The sequence below is a fragment of the Hippichthys cyanospilos genome, chromosome 3, assembly GCF_059441005.1.
Source record: "Hippichthys cyanospilos isolate Australia breed blue-spotted pipefish chromosome 3, RoL_Hcya_1.0, whole genome shotgun sequence".
NCBI classification, from domain to species: domain Eukaryota; kingdom Metazoa; phylum Chordata; class Actinopteri; order Syngnathiformes; family Syngnathidae; genus Hippichthys; species Hippichthys cyanospilos.
In genome coordinates this window covers 13,586,211-13,604,000 of record NC_142371.1, presented here as the reverse complement: position 1 = coordinate 13,604,000, position 17,790 = coordinate 13,586,211, and the positions used below count along the sequence as shown (strand labels likewise).

The 17,790-nt window shown below is 38.3% G+C and overlaps 1 protein-coding gene across 1 annotated transcript; it reads right to left on the bottom strand.

The window, feature by feature from the left end:
* Positions 1-203: 203 nt before the first annotated feature.
* Positions 204-14,495, bottom strand: LOC148425813 (basic helix-loop-helix transcription factor scleraxis-like). Its single transcript, XM_088410936.1, has 3 exons — positions 13,399-14,495; positions 13,015-13,231; positions 204-738 (listed from the first exon to the last, which is right to left on the bottom strand). Exons 1-3 carry the CDS (start codon positions 13,785-13,787, stop codon positions 700-702), a joined length of 645 nt encoding a protein of 214 aa, XP_088267062.1. The 5' UTR covers positions 13,788-14,495; the 3' UTR covers positions 204-699.
* Positions 14,496-17,790: the final 3,295 nt, after the last annotated feature.

Below are 17,790 nucleotides of genomic sequence, written 5' to 3'. Positions count from 1 at the left end.
TCCCTCCACTTGTGTCATTAGCAAGATTTGCAACTGGATGTGACAATTGGAAATGTGAATATGATCAAATTGTATGCTATCAAAACAGGAATTAAATGTACTTATGAATACAAAACAATTTATTGACCATTTAGTTATTTTCCCACACAACACGAAAATAAATTCTCAGACCAAAACCAAAACCAAAACACAAGTTCCAGCATGTATTTGCCACATAATGCCATAAATTTGTATTAAAAAAATTGTGCAAGTGACAATTATTTTTTCAAGAAATTGATATGCCTGTTAAATAACATAGTTTTATATATAATATTATGTCACATAAATATACATTTATATTACAGTTTACACAGCTTTTGATGAATACAAATTTGTCTTTCATAGTTTGGATGTTTTTGTGATCATGTGCCAAGTGGTCTTCGAATACAGTAATAAAGTTCCACAATTACATGGTCTTCATGGCTTTTATATGCATGTCAAAGAAAGTCCTGAAAAGCTGTTTCTCAAAATATTCCTTAAGGCGGCTGTAGAAAAAGTTATACACAGAAAGGTTGATGAAGATTTTGTAGAAAGCCTGATGAGAACTGCTATAGTATTGGATGAAAAGTCACTTCTTGATGAGTCCTTAAGTTTCTGTATTCAAAAACAATAAATCAGAGAGCGCCTCAGCTGTGCAACAGCCTTTTCTCCGTTTGGTTGTTAACTTCGGATGGCCGTCTTCCTGTCTCTGTCTTTGTTCTGCAAGAGAAAAACAACTTTCACATCACTCTGCACCAAAAATTAATAACATGTTAAAAACTTTGCAAATGGAAAGGACAAGGCACATCTATTTATGCAGCCCATTTAATAAACAACTGAATTTAATAAGAAAATATTGAAATATATAAACCACGGAGAACAATATAAAGGTGTGAATAAAAAGAAATAAAACTGACTGCATATATATATATATATATATATATATATATATATATATATATATATATATATATATGTATATATGTATATATGTATATATGTGTATATATATATGTATATATGTATATATATGTATATGTATGTATATGTATATATATATGTATATATATGTGTGTGTGTGTGTGTATGTATAATTAAAAATAGGCAAAAAATATAACTGTATACATATTTGTCCATACAGTGTGTCTGTATCTAATTTCGAAAACAGAAATAGAAAACAGCAACAAATAGTGTGCAACAATAACTATATAGTCAATCAGTCAATTTTTTCAAGTTTTCCAACAGGGGGTCTTTTGCCACAAAAGCAAATTGATAAAGACAAAATCTTGGACCTATTTCAGCTTTGTTTCAGCATTCCTATATATAAGTGGGGAAACAAAGGATAAGAAATTACATTATAGACTTAAAAAACATACCACAAAAAACTCACTATATATATATATATATATATATATATATATATATATATATATATATATATATATATATATATATATATATATATATATATATATATATATAACTTTTTTTTACAATATACTGTATGCTCGACGTATGCTATAGTCCACAAACCACAAATGTTGCAGCTCTGTGCTAAATACTTCATACTTCTTTGATGAAAGTAATGCACGTTATATATGTATAATATTTAGTTCTTTAGTTATCCTATATGATTGAACGTTTCTTTCACAGTGTAAGTTTGTAGTTGTTTTTATTGCAGAATAATCCTTTCTTAAAATGAATGGCAGAGACTACTGAATTTTAAGTTAAATGTGATTTCCAGCTGACATCATGAGCTGGCATTTGAGAGGAAAGTATTTATCTGTGGTATCAGAGCAGCATACTCTTGATTTTCTGGCTGCTGGACTGCTTTACTATCTGGCCAGGAAAATAACATCACTTTTTCCCTCCCCCTTACTTCTTGGCTACCATTAAACTTTCAAGTCATCGTCAAGGGATTTCAGCAAATGTACTACTGAGTGATATGCAACACATCATCCCTGCTTCGTTTATTGTTTTTCAGGGGCTGATTTTTCATAAATTAGAGCTGACAAAAGATAGGCAACCTTTCATACAAAAGAAATAATAACCAGAAAAACCTCATTTAATTAGGCTCTAAATGCATTGAAGTGGTAATAGTAAAGTTAGAACTGTACTCTCTCTCAGGTGAAGTCAAATATGAACAAAAGCACTTTCTCCCCTCGGCATTTGCCCCCTCTGTCTGTCCTCTCCTGACTTCCCTCTCCATAGTCTCGACTGAGCCTCCTAGCTTCCCACTCATCTTCCCGAACACCTGTTCCACATTTCCTTCCAGACTGTGCAAAAGGTGTAGGTGTTTGAAGAGAGAAAAAAGAAAACAACCTGGCCTACATCAACAATGGTGGGTAGGTGATAGATATCAAGCTAGAAAGAGGGGGTGAGATCATTCGATTTAGGGCAAGAATTTGCCCTCCCAATCACAAAGGTGAATCGAAAGAAACATTTTTTCATTCAGACAGCTCAATACAGACACTTATTATGAGACATGTTTTGTATATATATACAAACACAAATTCCAGGAAGAGAATGTGCAGAGTTCAACCTGTGGGACATGAGCAATTTTAAAGCACAGGAGCTGCAACTTGCCATTTTGTGGACATTGATCTACAGCAAAGTCAGTATTGCAAGTAGTATCATAAATGGAGAACCGCTGTTGAAAGACTGAGGTATTTGGATACATTTGAAACATTTGCCAAGCGAACCATTTACTATGGTGATTAACCATAGAAAAGATTGTCAATACATGACAACTTTCAATATGCCACGCTATCGTCCCTTCTAAATGTCTGCAAATAGGAGGATGAGAGCTACATCCTATAGGTGTCAAATTTAGCCCGTGTCGGGCTGATTTACTACCATTCAAAATAGGAAAAATTGTCAATTTTGGACATTTTGAAAGCCCGATTTTTCATCATTCATTTCCCTCGATTTTTGCATTAATCCTTTCAACGGAAATCCGCGAACAGGGGGCAGCCTGGACTCCCATAATGCAAAAGTCTTCAAAAGACGTAATACTCAAATATGGCATAATAAATTTTCAATTTCATAATTTTGATTTCATAAATGTATAAATATACAGGCGGTTCGGTGACTAAAGGGACCTGAGTTTGAATCCAGCTGGCTCCGGCCTTCCTGTGTGGAGTTTGCATGTTCACCTCGAGCCCGTGTGGGTTCCCTCTGGCTTCCTCCCACATTCCAAAAACATACATGGCAGGTGCTTTGGAAACTCTAAATTGTCCTTAGGTGTGATTGGGTGCCTGAATGGTTGTTTGTCTCAGTGTGCCCTGTGATTGGCTGGCAACCAGTCCAGGGTGTCCACCGCCTACTTGCCCGAAGTCAGCTGAGATAGGCACAAGCAACCCTGCGACCCTTGTGAGGATAAGTGGCTATAGAAAATGGATGGATATAAAGTGGTAGATATCAGTGCTCAAAAATTGTGCATTAAAAAACGAAGTACGTCTAAGTTTCAAACCCAAAATCAACATCAGACATTAACAAATGTCACAGAAATTTTTATTTGAAGAGAATAAACTTACATCTAGCACCCGTCATCATTTTATTCATATCACTACCACTAATCTAATGGTCCATTTTGGTAGAAATGTCCACTTTCTTGCTGTGAGTGTTCGTTTGTGTAATTTGTCAGTAATACTAAAAACAATCGTAGAGTTTACTTTGCCTTTTAGAAGGCATTTTTAGAAAGAAGGGGGGGGGGGGGGGGGGGGGGGGCAGATCAGGACAGACAAGTCCAGATAATAATAAGGCCATGCTGGTGAAAAATTCCCGGACACCCAGGGGTTAATAGATCAAGGGTACCATTAAACAAGTAATGCCATCATAAGGTGCAGTAGTTGTTACCGCATCGCACTAAAATGCAATTGACAATTTTGTTAATTATTATATGTTATGTTACTTTAAATTAGCATTTATTGGTACAGAAGTATTTGATGGATCAGGAGATCCTAACCTTTTAATAGATCAAGGGTACCATTAGTAGGGTATCAGTTCAAGATTTCTATGTACGCCCCAATATAGCAGCAGTACCTATAAACAATCCTTGTTTTTTTTAAAAATATTTTTTGCCTATTTTATTTCTTTTCTCCTATTATTTAACATTACATTATCCTTATTAACTTTATTGTATATTCATTAAATATCTAATATTACTTAGTTTGTTGAGAATTTGTTCTCAGGACTGGTTATCTGCACCAAGACTCCGGTGAAAAAGTACGCAAGTCATCACGTTGAACTTCACATTTATTTTGGCTCATGTATGGTGTATCATGTAGTATCTGTTGAATAATAAATCAACAACAATCTTAAAGTCAGTAAACTAACATATAAACACTTAATCTATGAATTTACTGTATTTTTAGCCGACATTAGCGGGTTAGCAACAACTAACAACCACTAACTATAAAGTGCAACGAACACATAAACAGAATAAACACTCATCGCTTACTAAACATATGCAGTAGCGTGCGTTATCAACATAAATGATAATAAACTATATATATGAGCTTACGTTGTCATTCACTACGTCACTGTAACGAGCAGAATGACGCACAGAGAACGTAAAACAGAAAACGGAAATGCAACGCGACCCGACAAATTAAAAGCAAGCATTTCAAAATAAGATAGATTTACATTTTTGCACATTTTTAAATGATTTTTTATTTTGAAATATTTTTAATTTTTTCCTGGAAAAAAACGCGAAGTACTGAGACCGTGATATCTGAGACCGCGAAGTAGGAGGGATCACTGTAATGCCATCATAAGGTGCAGGAGTTGTATCCGCATCGCACTAAAATGCAATGGACAATTTTGTTAATTATTATATGTTATGTTACTTTAAATCAGCATTTATTGGTACAGAAGTATTTGATGGATCAGGAGATCTAAACCTGGCTTGCACTAAATGCCGTCAATTTCACACACACACACACACACACACACACACACACACACACACACACACACACACACACACACACAAACACAGAAGTTATATTGTTAGCCCTTGTATATCATTTTCTGGTGACCCATCTTTTTTCCTCTTCGGCAGCTGCCTAAGGTAAGGCCTTTATCTTTTCAAAAGCATTTAGAAACAGCAATGCATGCCTTCATTTTATCTGAGCTGGATTGATGCATTAGACTCTCTCAGGTGTCTCCAGTTGGACTTCTTCAAGGGGCTAATAAAGTAACTCCCAAATCTTTCCTCATTTCACTGGTCTCCTGTACATGTTCAAGTTTTTTTTTTTTTTTTTACTTGTTTTTAAACTGCTGTCAGTTTCTGAAAGTTCAGCATCAACAGACATACGTGCGAGCATGCATGTCCGATACACACTTCTCTCAACATGCTTAGTACTGCTTACTAACTTAATTTTACTCAACCTCTGTCAAAGTGAGAAAGAGAATATTTTTTGTTGTTTTTTTTTTTTTTCCGTGAAAATGCAGCAAGCTCAAGAGATCGCCGATAACATGGTGAGAGCCATCGAGTTCCGCAACTGTTTCAATAAAGTCATGGCATTACGAAGGGCATTTTGGCGGAAAAGAAGTGGGAGCAAAAACTCCCCATCATGATGTTACTTGTCCGTCGGAAATCCTGGTTAGAACCTCCAGCAGACGTCTAGTCATAAGTGCTTGTAGCGCTTTCGTGCATGTGAATGTAACATATTAGTGAGTGTGTGTGAGACAGAGAATGTAAAATTGAAAGGTTTTATTGAACAAATTTCATGCTCTTTTGTATGTACGTACAATGTCCGTAAGGAATTCACTCATTATGAGGGATTTCTGGTCCTCATTAATGTGATGAAAAATCACTGTAATTCTAAAAAAATAAAGTTGAATACTTCACAAATGTCTAATTACTCCAACATCAAAATGGCAAATTATGGGCACACAACAGACTGGGGGAAAGTTGGCACACGAATCATAAGGACCTATAAGTTGTGCACTTATTAATTTACTTTATTTAGTGACCGCCACCGCTTGGAAGCATAGCCCCTCCTGGTACTGAGTGACAGTGCAACAGCTGGTGAATTAACGGGTGGGAGAGGAGAGCAGTTGAGTTGGGGTGTGACTAGTTCAGTCAAAACAGGGGGGGTAGGCTCGAGGGCTGACTGGGTAGTCAAAACAATCTCTTGAAGACTAATTCAGGCACAGTCACATGACATCAATCTCTCCTTCTTAACAAACGCACACTTAATCCTCCTATTGGAACCATTTGTATGGCACTAATATGATTACCTAAGGATGTTTACTTTAGATATGATGACATTCACACATTGAGCCAGTATTATCAATCCATCCATTTTCTATCGCTGCTTATCCTCACTAGGGTCACTGGCTTGGTGGAATGGTTGCCAGTCAATTATTGTTTTTAAAGTTAGCTAGTGCGTCCCTGTGAAGCTGAACAAACAAGGTGGAGTCCCTCATCTTGAACGTCTTCACCAATAAGTTTTATAAGTGGATAAAGTGACAGAGAAACACCATGATGTGCCTCTCCAACACAACACTGAAGAAATAACATCCATGATAAAACTTTCTGGTCACCTCTAGGCCACACCAAATCGCAAACCATGATTTAATTGACACAAAAATCTTAAATCCAATTTCCCAACATGATAATTTGACACTAAAACACACACGACCTCCTGGTAGCTGGCAGCCCATTTTTTTTTTAAATTGCTCAAACTGTTTTTGACAGAAATCAAATAAACATTGTTTAACCCTTGTGTTACATTCATGTTGTTGTTACTCAGCCAGTGTTTGTGGGTCTGATGGACCTGTTGCATTTTGTGGCTTTTAACACCTTAAGTCAAACACTTTTATGTTAAAATACTGAACAGATGTTTACCTTATCCCAATTACAAAATATGAAAACGGGTCCCACAGACCCGAACACAATTCAAGGGTTAACACCCATGAAGAGCTTGTCTCAAAGTAGTTTGCTGCACCCTACAGGCGAAGAGTATTTGTTCGATGATTACGCTGGAACACACTACTTTTACAGCCGACAAGGGCACATTGTGTTTCCAAAAATGATAAAAACAAAACAGTAAATTTAAAATTGGATAATTTCCTCAGCGCATCGGACTATATCTCATGGAAGACTACAGTGGTTGAAAAACAACAGTTTAGAAGTTGTGTGTGAACTACTGTTTCTCACTTAAGACTGAATGATACCAAAATGATTAGTTTTACTAATAGATTATGTTAGTTATATGGCCAGGCTTCATCTGTTGCTGTTCAGTTGGGCTTTAACTGCTTCCATCTGTTTTGAGAACATACAGGCAAGTCTACGCATGACGGCACCGTGTCACATGCACTGATCAAGGCAAACACACACACACGCATGACAGGGCAAAAATATGTGTGAAAATTGCCCCTCCTGTATTTGACACCTTCGATGCACCTCATTAGCATCAGTTAAAATTAGAGGCAAAGTAGCAACAGCAGCAGTATCAGCAAATGAGGGTAATTTACTTTTCATCTATGACCTTGAAATGTCTACTTTCATGCACACCAGTGATGTCATGCTTTTTTCCACCCAAAACACACTAATAACCAAATGACTGTAAAAACCACAGTCATTAGTGTGCTCCTAAAATGTGCTATCCACGCAGTTAGAATCTCATAGAGCCATGCTTCATTTGGTCTCCATAAAAAAAGCAGAGTGGAGTTTAGGCAAAAAAAAAAAAAAATGCTAACTGTCCAAACTGTAGGACAAATAGCAGGCTGATTATCCTACTGAGTCTGTGGCTATTTCTCTCCCTTGTTTTCCCTCCCTCCCCATGTCTGTTTCCACAACTTCCTGCACGCCATTAGTTAGGACGTGTTGAAAGGGCTGTTGTGATCCAGGCCTCCTTAACTGAGTAATCATATAGGGCTTTTTGGATGTCTTGAAAGCAGAAATGAAGTGCCGTCTGGGTCTGGAAGAAAAACAAGGAGGCTTCGAATGACATGGTTTTGATCAAGTCTATTGCGTGCCGCACAGTGTGCCCGACGGTTGTGGGATTAGGGACGCAGTCTTGCATATGTGTGTGTGTGTGTGTGTGTGTGTGCCACAAGTGTGAGTAGGGATGGAGTTTTTTTTTTTTTTTTAAAAAGAACACTTTCCAAGCTTCTTTAACGTCACCATCAAAGCTCCAAGTCAATGTGTTTCTAATAGCAGCGGCAGAATTAAACACTGGCTGTATGGGCCTCAGCGCAGGATAAATCATTTTCAGAACAATTAGCTCATTTGTTGCTCTGCCCTGCATCGCCAATGACTTCCAGACTCTGAGAGCAAGTGTGTGGTGAGGGTGTGCGTCGGTGTATGTGTGTGTGTGTGTCCCATACAAGCATGTTACCGATTAAATTGCAGTGTCACCAAATACACACTCATACACATTTGCCGTCATAACCAATAGTCACTCTGATTCACCAAAACTATGGGCCTGATGCACGAATCCACAAAGAGAGATGTCACTTTCCAGCAGTGCTGTCATTCTGCTTATTCACACACATCAATTACTGCATGTAGACCGTTACTGTAACTCAGATATCATTAAAAAGTTGAACAAATCAGGAACAGTAAACTTCATTTACGCTTTCTCAATTAAAAAATAACTGCAGCACTATAACATCTCATAATATAATAAATGGCTACAAAACATAGTACCGGAGTTGTTATTTCTCTCATTTAAATTTAACAACATGTACAGGAGGTCCTAAATTGAACTTTATAAATGGTGTTTGATAGCATGGAAATAGGAGAAAATTCAAAAGTGAAAATGCTTGAATGGCTCTTTCATTGCTTGTCTCAGTGATTTAAAACGGAAAAAGGTGGGTAGATGGATTGATAGATGGATGGATGGACGGATGGATTGTTAATACAGACTTTGTCAATACAGACTTGATCTATTTCCAGTTTGATGTTTTCATCACATTTCTCTCATTCAAGCAAAAACACTGCTTAAATGAACGTCTTAGACTCAGTGAACTACGCAAAACGTGACATCAGAAAATGTAAATGATGCGGTACCTGAAAAGCAGTAAGGCACCAGAGGAAACTCAATTGTCGCACAAAAAAAATGTACTCAAGACACGCGTCTCATTTTACTTTCCCAATTTTTTCCTCCCTGTTATTGCCCACTCCAACCCTGTCTTGTCACCAACGTGTATTTGTCTTGAGCAGTCAGCAATAACCCTAAATATGAACTGATAAATAGCAGAGGCACCTATTGTAATCCCTCGTTTTTTTTCAGTTATTGGGGACCGAAAAGTGAAAAATGCCAAACTAGCTTTTAATATTTTCATTGCAGAGACAAAGGTTAAGATATAATAACGATGTTCATCCAGGCTCCTTTGCTGTGCTGTATCATAAAGCAGAACATGTCATAATGCTGAAAAGCTCAACCGACATTTGTGTCATAAATACATGCATCAACCACCAGTGTACTCTTAATATGTTCGGTTTTATTTATTTTGAGCGTAATTGTGTTGCACATTCATAAAGTGCAGTAACTTATATATGTGTGAATTTTGTAATTGTTTGGGAAGGGTCTTGATTCTTTTTCAGCATCAGTATGAATGCATACAATTGAAGCTGAACATTAGAGGGTGACTAATAGGTATAATTTTCATAAATGTATCCTCATTAGAAACACCAAAATCTATAAGTAATCAACAACATTTTATTTTTGCCTTGTTGGAGCACTGCAATATGACTGAGGGTGCTTTTAAATTTAGCCCTTTTCTGTATCTAAGTAAAATGAAACCATTGCAGCTCTCCAACATTGTTCTGATTTGTACCACTGCAAGACTTAAAAATAAAGAGACGTTCAACCTATTATTAAAATGACACAAATTCATGTCATATCTTTGATTCTTTTGAAAATAAACCTTAGTGAGAAATTTACAAGTATAAGTATGAAATGGAGATTTGACTTTATTTTGTATTATATTTCCCGTTAAACCTTTGCATCATTTAAGTGATGGACATTAACATTACATAACCATGCGTTATGCACTCAAATCAGACCAAACAGTCTACAATCCGTTTGACTGGTTTGATTTTACGTCCTATAATGCAAGAGGAAAACATTCCAGTCAATGTCTGAAGTTGGTGTCAATGCAGAGCTACACAAGCGAGCTTCTTTTTTTTTAAACTACAGCTGCCGCTGGGCCTCATGGTTCACTGCCACCACACAAGCAAAGTCAATGCAAAATAAATCAATCAATAAATAAATAATTCCTCATTCTGTACCAAAGTTAAATAGGTTATTTTCTGTCATGCAACAACTCACTGCAACGTATGGTTATTTATTTATTTTTTTGTTTGTAATTTTTATATAATTCTTCTACTTAATTAACATCTTAACAAAGCCAATCAAAAGATAAACTCTGCGTATTTCTGTTTGAGGCAATTAGATTCCTACACTGGTGGTAAAGACAAAAATGTTTTAAATATGAAAAGGACTCCTTAAATGCAATATCTTTGAGTAGCATAATAAGACCAAGCACCACTACAGTGCCCTACATGAACGCACAAAATGCATGTCTGGCATACAAAAGAGTAATAGGAAACAGAAAAAAAGTGTCTGAGGCTGTCGTTGAGGAGACACAGAAGTTTCAAAACAGTTTTCACCCAGCATGCATTTCCAGGTCCATCATGCATCAGCAGCAGTGAGTTGACAGCAGCAGATAGTATTACACAGCTCCTACTGACAGCACCGACCCCCATGCGGCTGATCGATATGCCGACGCAGGGGTGAGGAAACGAGAGAGGCTTGGGGAACGTTCTTGAGGAAAGAAGTGAAATCGAGACGTAGGTGAGCATTTGGCACATGAAAAAAAAGGACACTGCGGAGGAGACTGTCGATGGTTGCAATGGAAGTAATGTTGATGAAAAATGTACTCAAACAATTCTTAATTTAAAAAAAAAATATATGAAAATTTGGATTTACTGTGCATTTTCACAGCAAGGGTTGCATTTTGCAACTAAACTATTTAAATTTATATGGATATAAAAACAAAAACAAGTAAAGTCGTAAAGAAGGCACAATGGAGGGCTATAGGACTTTTGTGATGTTTGGTCTTACAGCATAACAGTTCTCAATGGAGGAGTACACGTGTTCACTGCTTGCGTGTCCAGTGATTTACATTATTTTATCTAGATAATGAATGGATGATGATGATGATGATGATGATGATGATGATGATGATGATGATGATGATGATGTAGCATTGCCGACTCCTGACCTCGCATGCATATTGCAGCTTTCTGTCATTGTTTTTTAGGTCCGCAAAAGCTGTAATAATTTTTACAACACAGTCTGACAATTATAGCTTTCAATTACCTTCAGATTAAATCATCTTTTTTTTAGGTTATTGTTTGGATGGCTACTGAGTTTCGAAAATGTGGACATCAACGCAAATAGATGCGGAGGAGGGGGAGACATACCACTGATATTTAGGTGATCCCTCATCAAAAAGGGTCTGTGGGTTTAGACAATGTGGAGAGTATTGGCTATCACACACTGCTAATCCAAGGGGAGAGTCTGTCAGATGTCAACTCCTTACTCATAAATCCAGCTAAATGGGCAATGTCCAGATTAAAAGACAAAGTGGACTTCACCTCTCTATCACTCTCTCTATCGCTGCTGATATAAAACTGAACTTGCGCATAATTCAAGTTAGTGTTTTCGATTCTCTTTTCACCAGCTCAAACATGTTGATAATTCTATTCTCTGTCTAATCATCAAATTCATGTGTTGAAAGAATACAAAGTACTTTACAACTTATTTTTGTGCTCTTCCTATCAATTAGGTCAATTTAAAATGTTTCTGTTTTTGTCAACTTAAATTAAGCTAATGTCGAGCTGTATGAGAAAGTACAGTATGTGTTAAATTGGCATGGGACCGTATTAGATGCTGAAGGTGTGAAATCACGGTGTCACAGAGACACTATTAAAATTACTGCTTCGTTTTTTTTCTATTGAACTTTATTTTGTTTACGTCAGTGCCCTTTCACTGCAAAGCTATTTTTAAGAGAAAGACACTTTTCCAGAAGGCATGACAAAAAGGTTAAACAAAATGCAGCAATTGCCATCTATTTGTTTTCAAAACTGCGGATGCATGCTGACAGGCCTTGCTGTTCTGTATTCCCGTTAGTTTTTGTTTTTGTATGTTTCTTGAACGGTTCGAGCCTGTTAATTGAATGTTGTTGCCTCGTACCTGTGCAGGTGCAATGACAATGAAGATTTTCTCTCTCTCGCTCTCTCTCTCTCTCTCTCTCTCTCTCTCTCTCTCTCTCTCTCTTTCTCTCTTGTGGTTGTTGGGTCAACTCCGCAAGCAGCCAATCATATTCTGCCCTTTTTTTTTAAAGAACCAAAGAAAAAACTAAAACTAATTACCAGTAATAGACAGCATCGGCAGTCATCGAAACCTTGACTTTATAACACCATTACAAACTGTCCAACCAGTTATTGGTCCATGCCTAATGTTAAATGTGGAAAAATAACACATCTGTTTTATACAGACAATCTGTTTTAACAAGAATGTTAGTCACATTCATCATTATCTCAGGTCAGCTATGACTATTTGGCTATATATTTGTGAAGTGGTTCTGGGAACCAAGATGATCCTTCCAAGCCACCTGCCTGATTAAAACTGAGTCCCAACAGTGCAGTTATAAAAAAGCTTCCACCTCAAAAGGAGACTTCAAAGTGTTTGGGCTTTTAAGGTCCCTCAGGACCAATTTGATTGATAGGCTCCATCACTGGTCTCATAAATGTTGAAACACCTAAATGACCTTAGACCATTACTCTGTTGTAACCATGTTCAACTTTGCCAAATTAAAAAAAACAAACAAACCTGTATTTATGTCATTTCACTCTACTATGCTGTCATTCGAATATTATTTCCTTTTCGCCACGTTGTTAACAAACAGGTCAATGGCGGTTTCAACACTTGAAAAAGCAATAGTTTGTTATTTTCTTTGTCCACTCACCATTTTTCTCTGGTTGCTGAGGCAAAACGTACAGATGTGCTTGGGCTGGCCTGATTGGTCAGATCCTCGATTGGGGGAGGAGTTGACATGGAAGAATGGCGGCGAAGGAGCATGGCAGGGCTGTCCGTCATGAAGCCCTTCGCCCAGGAGCAAAACGTTCCCCAGATGACTGATGTAGCTGCTGGCCAAGCGAAGAGTCTCGATCTTTGACAGTTTCCTAGTGATTCAACCGAAGTGACATTTATTACAATGTTGCAGCAAATCATGATATACAACGCTGTGATAAAATCAATTTACATTTGGGGATTCTGTCAATGTTGCCACCCATAGGAGTCACATAACAGTATTTGTCTGTTTGTGGGGATTGTTAAAGGGTTGTTGTACCTGTCTGCAGGTTCAGTGGGGATGAGCGTGCGTAGCGCCGTGAAGGCGGTGTTGACAGAATTGGTTCGATCTCGCTCACGAGCGTTGGCCGCTGTCCTCTGACGGATTTCAGTGGGGGGAGATGAGCCCGGGGGTCCCAGCCTGCCTAGAACAGCCTCGACCGCTGCCGCGCCGCCTCCTCCCATGCACAGCTTTCTCTTTCTGCTCATCTTGATGTGAAAGGCAGAAGGGGACGAGGATGACAGCCGAAAGCCCGCCGAGTTGGTGGAGCGCTCTTCTGAGCCTGAGCCCGAGCTGCCGTTGTCATCATCATCTTCCGACAGGAGAGCGATGTCACCATACAAAAAGCGGCCCGCAGGAGATGCCGTGCGCAGCATTGTGAAAGTCATCTTTAATTCAACAAGTCAATCCTTGGAGCCTTTGAAATAATTTCAATAAGTGTTTGCTCGACACCTAAATATCGTCAACCAGGTGAGATTTAGTTTTAACTTGTTGCTTGTACAAGCTTGAGTAATGCTTCAACTGCCGTGCAACAGGTGGTTGCAGCTTTCAGGATCCTCTGCTTCTCTTCACATCCCAAAAATCACTTAGTCAATGATTAAATCCTCTGGAAGAAAGTTTTGTTATAATGGCACATTGAAGTCCCCACTTGTGTTGTTGATTTGCTTAAATGACCTTGAAGTCAATTTGGCTTCTTCTGTCCCGACTAGAAAAAAATGACTCACCGCCCGTGGCAGTAGTTTGTTTCGCTCTCTCTTTGCCGCTGTGCTCCACGTGTGTCTGCTGTCTGAGTGTTTCCGTCTGCCTTAGAGTTTATAGCCGGTGGGAGGACCTAAAGACTCCCTTACTCCTCCTTTCTGAGAGGCGCGGGTCCCTTTGCTGCTGTCGAGAAGTAGGCCAGAGAGACCGGAGGCAAGAGGCAAACCATAGGCAGGAGTTTGTTTTGGCTGCACACCAGAAGTTTTCGGGGGGGATTCCACCCTTTAGCACAAGCTGCTTGGCTTTCGCATACTCTGTGGCTTCGGTACCCACTGATGCTCATTCCTATCAATATGTGGAGACACTACTTGGATAAAAAATACACCCCAGTAATGTGTCTCTTCTGGAATAAGCAAACAAAAACAGATGAGTTGCAAGACTAAATTACTTGTAGATTCCATGTGACAAGGAACATTAACACATACATATAAAAAAAATTAGCCAAAATGAGTCTAACGCATCATGCTACGGCTCTGCACACTTAACTGGATCTACACTTCTCCAAATAACACCAGTAACTTGACAAACCATTTAGAGCGGTGCCATAGTAACGTGAAGTTAACAAAAAGGAAACGCAAAGGATTGAGAGTGAGGAGAAAAAAGCAGGCAAAATGATCGTTCTCTTGCCCAGTGATGCCAATTCAACCGTCGACTCATGGCGGAGTATGTCACACATAGAAGATATGCTGCCGCTTTCCACAGTTGATTCGCCAGCATTTGAAAACCTTGTCAGCGAGATCCCTGTCGTAACCAGCAATAATGAGAAGGTAAGCTAACATGAATTTTCACTGTACAAATGCTATTAATAATAGTGTATAAATAGTGGTCAGTGTGTCTCAAGATGAAGCATATTATGAAGCACTCATGTTTAACAGTACGTTAAACACAGTAACGATGATGTAGGCAAACTGCTAACGTTAGCCCCATCAAAACTATCTATTTTTAAAATGTCTGTATATTTCTACTTATGTTGGTGAAAGTAATATAAAAGTAATGCAATAGTGGTGTAATGTCTTACATTTCAAATACAGTGATATTGTACAGTACTGTAACTAATTACTTTGAAATGAAGGTAATAAGTAACTTGCCCAACACTGTCCTTAAGATACTCTACCACTGCAGTTGGCACCCACACAGAATGGTGGCAAAGGTCTGTAGGTAATCAATTAGTGACAACAGGAACTTAAAACATTGTATTATGAGCCAAATTCTAGTAGAATTTACTTATTGTGTGCTTCCAAATCACTTATTCCATGCTTGCTAACAATACTCCAAACCAATATGTAAAACTGACATGTGTATTAAATATAAAACATATTTTTTAAAAAATCAATTTTTGACAACCACAGAGTTTGAATTGTGAAGCAAGAGTTTGCCTTGCCCCATATCATCTTTTCCTCCCTCAGCCTTCCCCTTCTGTGTTGTTTATGCCTCTGGACAGCAGCAGTCTTGGCGGCCAGAAGCCGCAGCACTGGAAGCTAGCCATCAGTCAAGGCTTGCGGGTGAAACCGGGATCTGGATAATTATCCAGCAATGGCTAGTAAAAACGGTGATACTAGAAGACTTCACGATCTGTCTTTATACTGTATGTAAATCTGCCTATCACAATTCATTGAGACATTCCAAAGTCTACAAATTAAGCAAAAAGAACAAGTAGTTGTCATTATTGGTTCAAAAGAAATCCTTTTTGTTTTTACAGAAAAAAAACAAACTATGAACCACCTGATTTTCAGTGGACACCTTTACGTATGGACGGTGACCATAAAATAGTTGCCTTGGGTTTTTTCTTTTTATTCTTTCGCGTCCTATCATACATCAAGTCAAATTTATCAACCATGACTGTACAATTTATGTCTTATTCCCAGGAAACAGAGTGCTGGATATTTCTTTCAGGTATGCTGAAGTGTACAGTCCTCAGTAGTCCAGTGCTGACAACTCTAAACCCAAGTGCCATGGCTGGTATGCCTCTTTTGTGTAAATTGGCAACAGCAAGTTACTGTTGAAAGTGAATTGCAAAATGAATAATCTGTCAGTTATATAATGTTACAGTCAGCAAGCCTCACTACTGCCTTTACGCTTGCTTGATTTGAATCCCTGCAGTGTCCGACCTCATTTTTGTGTGAACTATTGACACACTCCCCTTTTGAATTTCTTAATTGGTTTTATAATTCTGATAAAATACTTGCATTTGAAAATACATACAGTGAATAATAACAATTATAACATGACATGCAATATTATCTATAGATTTTGTTTTAACAACCTCAAAAAGGTAACTAGGGTTTACATTTGTGTAGACCAGGATTGCGTCATTCCTGAAAGGGAGCAAGTAAGTAAGAGAATTGCCGGTCGGGCATTTATATGGAGACGTAGCTAAAACCGCATGCAGGCCAATGTCTGCCCAAGCAAAGCTGCTAAGGCATATGCTTAATGGTTATTAAAAGAACATCTACTCATTTACTGTGTCATTCATACAAACTGAAAAGCAATTGAATTTTGGAAGCCGTGCGTTAGCTGGGGCATATGCCAGTTGATTTTGGGTGATGTCGCTGTGCAATATTTATGCTACAGTCCAGTAATATTTCAGGCACGAAAGTGGGTAGGGCCTCTTACGTACTGCTTGGCAAAGTGTTTTCAGAGGTTGATGTGTAGATAACTCCATAATGAAGGCCCATTCATCCTTTTTTCCCTGACTATTTTAACTGCAACTGTATTTTGATCCTTTTTACAAAGTTAGGCTACAGTGAAGGTCCCCCTTTTAGCCATGTTGACTAACACACGACAAGTAAGAGATCTGAACTTGCAGGATTCTATACTGAAGCACGATGATTTGCGAACTTAGCTATTGCAATTCTGATATCTACTTTGTCAAGCTCTTTTTCCCTCTATGGAACAAATCCAGGGCTGAATTGGCTTTCAAAACCCAGACAGAGTATTCCACAGTAGAGTGGGCGAGGGCAATAAAATACTGAGATATTTGCCAAGTCTACTGAGGTCGATCATTACTTCCTCCGATTTGCATCTCCCATGTGTGGGTCTGATCTCACACAGTATCCATTTCTCCCTGAATTGATGCCTGCAGGCCAGAAAACATAATGCAGACATAGAGGCTTTTCATAACCACACGTGGCAGCATTTTACAAAAGAATGTAGGAGGATGAAATTATTTGATTTACAGCTCAGTAATTGTGACATTTTCATAAAACCACATGACAGGTTGACCCAAAGTCACCTTCAATATACCTGAATGGGATGTGTGCTGTGCGTTTTAAAATGTCGGCAAAGTGATATAGAGCTTTGAATTAACGACAGTACATGTGTCTCTTATCGATTAATCAAAGACTAGAGAGTGTCTTTTCTTGGAGCACAGGTGTCGAACTCCAGTCCTCGAGGGCCGGTATTCTACATCTTTTCAAACCTTTTCCCTCAAAAACACCTGATTCAAATGATAGGGATCATTTTGAAGCTCCTGCAGAGCTTGCTAATGAGCTAATCATTTGAATCCAGTGTGTTGGGGAAAGAAAACCGGAAAACATTCAGGATTCCGGCCCTCGAGGACTGGAGTTCGACACCTATGTTAAGCGTATAAAATTTCAAAACATTGAATTCAAAAGGCTTATTTGAATTCATTGC

What these genes read in the sequence shown, in the direction of transcription:
- LOC148425813 (XM_088410936.1), bottom strand. Translation starts at nt 13,787, where the DNA reads ATGACTTTCACAATGCTGCGCACGGCATCTCCTGCGGGCCGCTTTTTG. An exon ending in CCCACTGAACCTGCAGACAG is followed by an intron (nt 13,232 to 13,398) that starts GTACAACAACCC and finishes TTGAATCACTAG; the next exon opens with GAAACTGTCAAAGATCGAGA. An exon ending in TCAGCAACCAGAGAAAAATG is followed by an intron (nt 739 to 13,014) that starts GTGAGTGGACAA and finishes TTTCTCTTGCAG; the next exon opens with AACAAAGACAGAGACAGGAA.